The sequence below is a fragment of the Carassius carassius genome, chromosome 32 (assembly GCF_963082965.1).
Source record: "Carassius carassius chromosome 32, fCarCar2.1, whole genome shotgun sequence".
Classification (NCBI taxonomy): Eukaryota; Metazoa; Chordata; class Actinopteri; order Cypriniformes; family Cyprinidae; genus Carassius; species Carassius carassius.
In genome coordinates this window covers 2,399,311-2,410,106 of record NC_081786.1, presented here as the reverse complement: position 1 = coordinate 2,410,106, position 10,796 = coordinate 2,399,311, and the positions used below count along the sequence as shown (strand labels likewise).

At 38.1% G+C, this 10,796-nt stretch overlaps 1 protein-coding gene across 2 annotated transcripts in view; it reads left to right on the top strand.

Annotated features, from left to right (window-relative positions):
• Window positions 1-1,176: 1,176 nt before the first annotated feature.
• LOC132112381 (runt-related transcription factor 2-like) overlaps window positions 1,177-10,796 on the top strand; it is a 69,224-nt gene continuing 59,604 nt past the window's right edge. For both annotated transcript variants that reach the window (XM_059519836.1, XM_059519835.1), the window contains exons 1-2: window positions 1,177-1,326; window positions 1,442-1,565. In XM_059519836.1, the coding sequence (XP_059375819.1) occupies window positions 1,508-1,565 (58 nt within the window). In that variant the 5' untranslated portion in view covers window positions 1,177-1,326; window positions 1,442-1,507. The remainder of the gene's footprint in view (window positions 1,327-1,441; window positions 1,566-10,796) is intronic.

Below are 10,796 nucleotides of genomic sequence, written 5' to 3'. Positions count from 1 at the left end.
GCTATGGTTTAATAAGTGGTTGCTAGGAAGTTCTGAGGGGTGTCTATGGTGCTCTAAGTGGTTGCTAGGCAGATTTGAGTGGTTGCTAGGGTATTATAAGTGGTTGTTGGGCTTTTCTGAGGGGCTACTCTGATTTTCTCAATAGTTCCTAGGCTGTTCTGAGTGGTTTCTACACTGTTTTGAGTAGTTGCTAGGGTGTTCTAAGTGATTGCTAGGTAGAGTTGAGTGGTTGCTAGGGTGTTCTAAGTGGTTGCTAGGTAGAGTTGAGTGGTTGCTAGGGTGTTCTAAGTGGTTGTTGGTGTTTTCTTAATGGCTACTATGATGCTCTGGTCCTGAATAGTTTCTAAGCAGTTCTGAGTGGTTCCTAATCAGTCCTGAATGGTTGATAAGCTGCCCTAATGTTGCCAGGATGTCTATTCTGAGTGGCTGCTAGGCTGTTCTAAGGTGATTACTTACTCCAAATCAAAAGAGTTGACTCTCAACTGATACTCCTCTCTGTGGCTCAGCCCCTCCTTTAACTTAAGTGTTGGTCTAAATACTAGGAAGTGTCACTTTGATTTTAAAGTCACATGAACACACACAAAATTCAGTGCAGCACCTAACATGACCCCGGAACAGGAGAGACAGAGAGAGAGAGAGAGCGAAAGAGAGAGAGAGAGAGAGAGAGAGAGAGAGCGGGCGGTGCACAAGCACATGTTTTTCCGCGCTTACACAAACACCTGAGGCGTGCGCTCTGACCGTGTGCCAAACTCCAAACCTGCAAAGCAGACGGATGAATCACGGACCCTAATGTGCTCGTTAAACCAATCGAGAGCCAGACGTGATCCAAGAGCCAACACAGCGACTGTCATTTCTCAAAGAGCCGATTATGCAACTTACGCGGAGACACACCTGGAGCCTAAACAGCAGAGTTACCTAGATCAGGAATGAGACCGGGACACGGTGAGAGGCTGAGAAGGACAGAAGCGTAGCTGACGAAAATCCCAGCCCCTTCCTTTCGGACTGACAGGAGTTGAGGTTGCATCCCGCTGGATGAGAGTAGGAAACGCAGAACCACTGACAAGAGGGCTGAACCCTTTCGGCTGCTCTGATGTCACCGAACACATGACCCAGCCTCTCCAGTAACAGCCCATCAGGAGGGGAAAAAAAGTGTGTTTTAAAGCTTACACGTTTTTGGATTGTGAGAATGTCTCATTCCCCTCACAAACAACCACAGAACCACAAGTGCGGTGCACGAGATTTCCCCAGGACGACAGGAGGGAGCCACTGGGGCGTAAATGGTTAATCAGAGTGGGTCAACCCCAGTCACAGAGACCCAACAAGTCAGTAAGTACGCTCTAACCACACTCATATATGCCGTTGATATCTGTGCCTCAACGCTCTGGGAAGCATGCGGCTGTACGTTTGCGTTCTGATGCCTTGATATGATTTGTGCTCCCAGTTTAGGACTTCAAGGGTCACCACGACCTCCAGAGGAGGAGAGAGCCGAGGAGATCCACGTGTGGCTATGGCGTCTAACAGTCTTTTCAGCTCGGTGACTCCATGTCAGCAGAACTTTTTCTGGGGTGAGTGCTGTGAAAAATTATTTTCATTTCACTGCGGTTCAGCGGCGGGTCACACAGAAGTCGAGCGTGTCGATAAGCGACGGCGCACGCGCACGGTAAAAGTTTGGGTTTGTGTGCGTGCGAGATGCTGACTTGTTTGGTGTAAGTTAAAAACGCATATGCGGGACAACAGAGAAAAACCCTCCTGGCTGTATAAACATTCACTCTGCTCCAATTTACAGAGCTACATTAGAACAAGATGTGGAAAGCTTGCAATAGTGCAGGACTTGCAGTGGTTAATTCTAATTGATAAATGGTTAACTAGAGAACTTGTATTTATTCTTATGAATGAAAATCACTTTAACAAACATGCAAGCTTTTTATTTGCGTTCAGCTTAGTTTAGGCTTTTTCAAACATCCAAAAGGAAATGAAACTGAGCTTTTTAACAAAGTCTTTAGGTCTGACATCCGGGGGTGTAAATTGAGTCCAGCATTATGCAGCACACAAAAAAGCCACATATAAAACACAATCTATGCAAAACCTATTTGAATACCTCAGCTATTCAAAATATACTAACATGTAAAAGTCAAACAAATCTCTATCTTATCACACGGCACGTATGGAAATACAAATACAAAACGCTGTTGACAAAGCGATCACAGACTGTACTTACAGTATTTTCCTCATCAAGTTTCTCATGCCGACATAATCAGAGGCCCTTCTAGACAAACGTATGGAGGCAGGATATTGAGTCAGAGCCAGACGGTGTGAGCTACATGGTTTTGTCATCACTGTCGATGCACATCAAGGCGTTCGAGGTGGCGTCTCTAAAACCCGAGGCTGCAGAGGCGCGTTACACCTCACATGCCACGAAAGCATTAGAATAAACCACTTTATGCTATTATGTTCAAGCTAATTTAGGAAATGTATGCCTTCATTACACAACTTCAAAATAAGGAAACATCCATTTCAAATGTCTTGCATTGATTGAGCACAAACTGGCACTAGAAAGCTGTTGTTCTATTAGCATCAGATTTGATGGCATTTAATTTCTTGATTCCCTAAAAAGATAAAAAGCCCAAACAAACAAACATTCAAAACCTTTAAATGCCAAATGAAAGGAGATTTTTAACAAAATGCACTGCAGAAGGGGACTATAAAAATTGTTGAGGTCCGACATAACATCCTGTTGTTCTAGTATTAAAACATTTCACTTATTGATTCCCAGTAAATTAAAAGCACTTTAACATGCAAACTCTTTAATTGTACGCTTAGGTTAGGCTTTTTAAAACATGCAAAAGAAAAGAAAATTCCAACTGAAAAGAGATTATTAACAAAATGAAGGGGTCTAAAAAATGTTTGATGTCTGATATAACATACTGTTATTTTAGCATCAAAATTGAAAAACCATTCAATATCTATAAGGCTTTTGGAGCATGCAAAAAGAAATAAAATGCCAATTCAATGGAGATTTTTAACAAAATACCCGGAATAAGGGGTCTATAAAGATTTTTGAGGTCCGCTATCACAGGCTTCTGTTTTAGCATCAAAAATTATTTCAGTTCTTGATTCTATATAAGCTAAAAAGCACTTAAATAAGCGAACACTTCAGTTTTCCTCTGTATTTGCATTCATATTAGTTTAGGCTTTTGAAAACATGCAAAAAGAAATAAAATGGCAATTGACTGGAGCTTTTTTACTGTAGAAATGGGTTTATACATTTTTGAGGTACTTAACTTAACCTACTAATCAAATTTCTTGATTCCCTGTAAGTTAATAATTCATAAATGCATAATATATTTGTATTGGAATGGGGTTCATAGTTAAACGGGGTTAACAGGGTTCAGGAAGAGAATAAACCCTCTTAACTTAAAGTGGGATACTCTAATAATGATGCTTGCACTAAGTGCTGGTCTAGACACTAGAACGCTGAAATGCATCCAACAGTGGTTATTTAGATTCACATTACCAGTCAAAACTCAACGCAGCATTGAACGCGAGCCTGAAATATGAGAGTGCATTGCAGCAGCACAAACATCTTGTCTAATTTCCCCATTTACACAAACACAAACATTATTAATGACGCTCAGACTCCTTCAGGTGATGAACGGCCATCACATGCAACACGTACAGATGTTAAACAATCCTTTGGCAAATTTCGAAGAGCATCACTAATCAATTAGCAGCGTGTTGTTGGGCTCAGAGGTGACATGTGCTTCTCATTTAGAGCCAGTGCTGATATGCTGGGCTGGATTGAGCGGCTTCATTCAGCTAATTGATAATCACATCTCTCGTTTACGCTAGAGAAACAACATTAATAGACAAAACGTGCCCTGGGTAACCGAACCTCGGAGAAAGAGCAGTCAGAGACGTCCAGCTTATTCAAAAAAAGTTAAATGTTAATGAAATGCAATATCTATAGCCAGGCAGAGTGCTTGTTTCTGAAAATGGGAAATTTAAATTCCCTATTATTTTATAGTAAAAAATCAGTCAATCTAATATTATGCATTGAGAGACAAATGAAATGAGAGATGTATGCTATTTGCTTCTTAGCTGCATTGTTTTATATCATCAAAACTTAATTTGTGAAGGGAAAAAAAGTTTGCATTTATCTTGGCTTCAACATCAAGGACATCTACGCATTTTTATAACGTCGTGTTGGCAGCAGAAATTATTTACGCCATGTGCGACAAGTTAGAACCAAATCACTGCATCTCTCAGACATGTGCATTTCCTTAACGTGAGTTTGTCTCTAAAGTAAAGTGTGCGATAATCTGTCTCAAAATCTATAATTTCTCGCTCACGACCGGACAGCTTCAAGAGACCAAAATCAATGATAAAGGACAGTGTGTCAGGAAAACAAGACATGAACAACAGAACAAGAAAAGGAAACATAATTAGACAGATTACAGAGTGAATGGTAAGAAAAATGAGCTTTGATTCCTCAGAGGACGAGGTTGTAATGTGATACGAGACACACGGATGCAGAAGTTCATTTCTGCTGGAGCTGCTCAAAGCAAACAGAGAAACCAGAGGAGAACAAATCATAGCTGTGTTGGCTTCTTTACCTCAAAAGGTCCTGATATTTTGTTTATGTTTTAGGATTTTGAACTTTGCAAAACATCATGGTGTACAATGAAAAATAAATATTTTAAATTCTGCTCTATTTCTAGTTGTCAAATTGGAGTAAATCTGAACATCTGACTCTTGTTTTCTATAAGCTTTAAAACATCCCAAATCATGCTGGAGAACTTGATCATCAGGTTGTGTTATATTGCATTTCTATGCAATCTGAACAGTCCTTAAGAAGCATTGCCTGGCTCTTTAAAAGAATGTATGATAGGGCATTATCTTAATACTACAAAAATGCATTTAAATATAAATGACCTAAATTTCATTAGACTTCAAATGCAATCAAAACTCCATAATCAGCTAGACAGGACACCAAAGACGACCGCTTCTCTCATGGAGATCCTGCACCACACACCGTATCCAATGTGCTTCTCTACATGACAAAGAGGGGCATTGATGTCTCATACGAACTTGGAGGGAGCTTCTTAGAAAATAATCAAACACTTAACCATGGAGGTCTCAGTCAGCCAAACGTAACATTAAAAGTGGGAAACAATAAATAGTCCCATAACACGCAGAGACCCGACTTCTGTAACGTGGAAACCCAGTCAACAAACCATCAGAGTGGCCACAAACCATCTTTAAATCATAGCCAGCCAACCCAGCGCCTCTGATATATCACCGTTTGAAGCAGTCGCTGATGGAAATACACATGAAAATACAGAATTCATAGGCAGTGGATTGTGTACGAGGGACAGAGCCAATGGTTGATGTAAGTGTATTTAAAGAGGAGGATTACAGAGCTGGAATCCAGTCAAACAGCTTTGATAATGAATGGCCCCCTCAAACCACGAGCTGAGACTATCTCAGCGATGGAAAGGAGGAATAGTACAGAGATTTCTGATTTAGAGAACAGTACTTTACAGATATATATTTAAAGTGATAATAATAAATAAAACTGAGGTGAGCACTACTAAAAGTGCTTCTAATTTAACCCAACACTTTCTTTACAGGGTTTGTTCAGGTTTTATGAAGGTAAATTTAACACCAAGTAAAGAAAATGTATGGTGTATTCTCAAAGTAAATGTCTTATAATAGCAATGCTTCAAAGGTTAAAAATACAACTTTCAATAGAGTGAGATCATGATTAAAACAAATACAAATCTGCCAATTGACTCAGAAAAATCGACCAATTAATTTTTATTCAATTTCTCAGAAAACAAGACATAATTTGTTCGGTTTCCATCTCTCGTAAATGTATCTTGATTTAAGGATGTTTAGATATTTGCACTGGAAAAGAAAACTAAAATATGGAGAAAGACATTAAACATTTAATTTTTTATTTTTTTGCAGGTGCACTTTATTAATTTAAGACTTTCTGCTCTGATTTAAGACCTTTTTAAGGCCTTCATTTGTGGAATGGCAAATTAAGCATGCTTTTTAAGAGCCACAGCAACACTTTTTTAACAATTTACATCAAAAGATGAGCTGGCATGGACAAAACCTGATGATCCATATAATCCAGCATGATTTAAGATGATTGTGTCCCCCCCAAAAAATAAATTAATATTATCAACATCTCTAATGTAACCATCAATAAATAGCACCAAATCTTTCTTAAATATTTTTTATTTACACATATTTCAACATTTTCATGTCTAAATAATAAGCCAGTGGTTTCAGACTTTTAAATTTCCATTGTATATGTATTAAGCCTGTATATATCTGCTGAATCCGCTTCTTGGCTTTCTTTGACATAAGTTTGAGTTTGCGGTCATGCAAAATTCGACTTTAGCAGGACTAACACACCGCTAATTATGATGCATCACAGAATACCAATCAATAAAACCAAAGTGATATTAAACAACAACGTTCGCATCAGAAACACTAACATGCTTGCAGGCACACTGGCATATTTTGACGTTAAAGGCCTCCTAGGTTTCTTATTTGCTTTCCTGTCGCAGTTGGCAAAGAGAGGACGAGTCCTGCTACAGAAAAACCACACCGTATAAATCCAAAGCAGCATTTTCTTTCAAAAAGAAATATTGCTAAATTTATCAGGCAACTCATGCGACCCTGCAGTCAAAGCCTCAGTCGGTTTCAAAGGTAAAATATGAAATGTTCAGATAAGTTGGCGGTTTTGATTTTGCCGAAATGAAGTGATTCCAGCAACGACATTTAACAAGGCTTTACCCTTTCCCCACAGCCGTATTGATTTAACCTCAACAGGAATGCAGAACTTTCTCAAGCCAGAACATCACTTAAAAATATTTAGAATACGATACGCACAAGGGCTATAAGGAAAAGCAGAATGTAAAAATGCCCGGAATGAGACTCAGGAAAACTGGGCTGCGCTGCATTGGCGTTCCTCTTCAGCCTTGGCTTCCTTTTCCAACTGTGTCTCCGCTGCTCACCACAGGGAAATGGAGTGTTTTCAAACAGGCCCTTGTAATGCTTTATTTCCCCTTAAAAATCTACATTTTTGATATGTAAACAATAAGGGAAGAGCTGGGAGACAAACTGTCTGGCTCCGAAAATGCTGGAAAAACATGTACAGAACGCGTTTTGTGATTGCAGATTTAAATTCGAGTTAACTGATGTAAACACGTCCACAAAAGAGCAGAGAAATATTCAAACAACACTAATGCCACAGGAGAGCGCGATGGCGAAAAACAGGGCTGAAATGACGTCATGTGCCTGCCAATCAACACACACGCGCTCTCATGCCAGCGAACGCATCAGGGTTAATTACGGAAGCCGGCGTGTGAGTGTGAGCAGCGTGCAGAACGCACACAGAAATCTAAACATTAGCTTTAAAGGCCAAAATAGCCCTCTCTAACTGGCACGGTCATCTGACCACAGCAATCACTCGCTACAGAACCCCACGCACACACACCTGAGCGTATCGGATATCCGCTCGGGGAGCCACGCAGAGGCTCTTTACATGCCGGGTTTGATTTTGTAGTATCCAGTTCTCGTCTTCGGTTACAAGTGTTTTGAAACCACAAAAGAAACACTTTGTCATCTCACAGATTTTCAAGGTCTTTAAGCCACATCCACTGCACTTACAGATATTACTCAGGGTTTCTGCAGGTACATTTAAGATCTGTTTAAGACCAAGTAAAGAAAGTTCAAGAGAACACAAAAATGTTCTCTTAAAGTTAATGTCTAGGGAGTAGACAATATTTCTGTCATGTTTTCCAGTGCAAATGTTTAAATACTCTTAAATCAACATACATTTACTTGAAAGCAAAATTAATTAGGAAGTTTAGTTTTTTGTGATACTGATCAAAATGAGGAACTTATGATTAAAACAAAAACAAACATTTACCAGCGGCCTCGAAAAAAAAAAACAGCTTAATTCAAAGGGAAAACAAGGTTTCACTCCCCATTGACAGATGTTTGTTCTTGTTTTAAGCATAGATTTACTTAATTTTGAATTTGAAATTTTCGAGAATTCACATTTTCATCTAAGGTTATTATTTACATATATGCATTGGAAAACAAAAACAGTGCATGCAACATTTAATGCCAATTAATGCACTTATTAATGAACTTTTTTACTCTGATTTAAGCTTTTTACATTTTGGAAGATTGAATAAAAACTTTTTAAGACCTTCTGAAGACCTTAAGACTGTGTGGCACATCTTGAGAAGAATTGGGAATTCAACCATAAAATCTTGCAATGCTTCTAGGAAGAAAAGCTCAGAATTCCTGCCAATCCTTGGCCAATCCGTTGCATGTGAATCTTGCTTTTTAAACTAAACATGGAACACTGGAATCTCTGGACCCTCAAAATATACAAAGTATCTTATTTTCTCATTAAACTTCATTACTTATAATCTGTAGAAAATAAGAACACACCGACCAGAACATAATCACCATGTGTCATCAGAACTAAATCATTCATGTGGGTTAATCAAGTACTTCTCAAATGGTTTGGCTTCAGGACCCAGATTTTACATTGGAAACCAAGCACTGACGACAATAGTTCATCCTACAAAAATCAAAGACAAATGTTATTAATATTAATTCTGGCTCCATGTGCCTTTATTTATCGCTGAATTCTGAAATGACCATTTTGTAAATGCATAAAAGCGGAAATTATTTACATTTTAATAATGTTCTACGGTATTAGCATACAAAAAGGTAGAGCAAAATCAAAATAAGCCAATTTATGCACACTTATATGGTTAGCTGCATTCGATTATTTGCATTCCACACCGTTTTTCCTCACTAACAGGTCTGAGATCCACCAATTTAATGGATCCATGCGGCCTAAATGAAATCAATTAGCGATTATCAATGTGCTACAAATGGGCCAAGAATGATTTTGGGAGAAGCTGAGACGCCAAACGGGAGGCACGTTAAAGCTCAGAGGAGAAAAACAGTCATTAAGAATTAACCCCACAACCGAGCGTGTTGTCAACAACAATGTTTTTCTGATTGGAACGGCTGTTGACTCATCCTCTGACGGCATTCGGCAGGGTGCTATAGTTTCTTAACTAGACATCATGGCTCCTGTTTCATTGTCTCGTGTGTTCACTGCGAGCACAAAACTACTTGTAAAGGTGTTTCGGTATATCACTGAATCCTTTGGGGAAATAACAGCCACTCAGTGGAGTATAAAGGCCAGGCCTTATGTAAAATTAATCAGAAAGACTCCCTCACCGAGGTTGACACTGTCTATTAAAACGTTCCTCCTCACTGTTAAATATGCATTAGATGTCCAAAGGCGAATCTCCAAAGAAGTTGTTTTCCACTGAAAAATGAGGAGTAACGCTGGAGTTTGATACTCTTGGAGAGATTTGAAAGCGCCTGAGCTTTCCGTGGACTTCAGAGTGTGTTTTGCTGACAAAGACAACAACAGACGTTCTCACAGCTTCTTATTAATAAACATGATCACAATGAGGGTAAATGGCGCTACAATTAATGCGAGAGGAAGCGTGTAAATGCACGAACAATTCTCGGCTAAGGTAATTTGAAGGTGCTTAAATATTGATGGGCGTCGAGTGAAGAGTTTCTCCGTTTATGTCAAAACAAGGTTGGAGTCTCGTCCTAGTTTGATTGCATCATAAATCAATTCAAAAGTTATTTCTATAGAAAGCATGCAGATCAACAATGTATGCTTTTAATAAGAAGGTTCTCTGATTTTTGTTTTGTGCACATCAAGCCATCGATCATTACCGCTCTAGCATTCCAGCATTCGTAAAACCTCAAGTGAGAAGAACACAGAGCATCTATAGCACCTACTTTTTCTGTTTCGACTTCAAAACGCGAGCTTCATACACTCAGGAATCTCTCTATTGTTCCGAGCCTTTTCCCAGAAGTATTGCGAGATGCAATGGGCGAGACTGCAGTTGGCTTACTGGCATTGTTTGGTAGAGAGTTCATTATGAAGTAAATAAAGGCTTCCAGAGCATATTGTTCTTTAATTTACTGCTGTCAGCTGCTAGGAAGGACACAAAGAACGTTAAAAATATGCACCATCAGGCCAAGGAGTCAAATATAATCATTCTTGTTTGTTGATATTGCCTTCATGTTACAGACACTATTTAAACTGAAGAATCAGAACGAATTCACTGATTCTGTTCCAAAACATAGCGAGTTTAAGACATCATAGATAGGCACGGATGCATGTTTATTGTTTTTCTCTATAAAGGAAAGATGCAATGTTGCCTTAATTTGGCTGAAAAGAAAAATATATATATAAATATATATATATATATATATATATATATATATATATATATATATATATATATATATATATATATATATATATATATATATATATAAATTTAAAATAAAATATTAAAACAAAACACACACACACACACACACACACACAAACACGCACACACACACATATATATATATATATATATATATATATATATAGTAATTTAAACAAAGTTTTCTATTTAAATATATTTTACATTTTAATTTATTCCTTTGATTTTTGATTAAAAGTTGAAAAAAAAACAGCCTTTACTTAAAATATATAACCTTTCGTAACATTATAAATGTTTTGACTCATTTTTGTTCAATTTAATGCATCCTTGCTGACAAACAAAAGTTTTAAAACCGTTTAAAAATTTCTAATTTGAAAGGTAGAGAATACTTGGAATTCATTCAAAACCCAAATGTTTTAACAAATTGTCCAATTGAATGAAAAC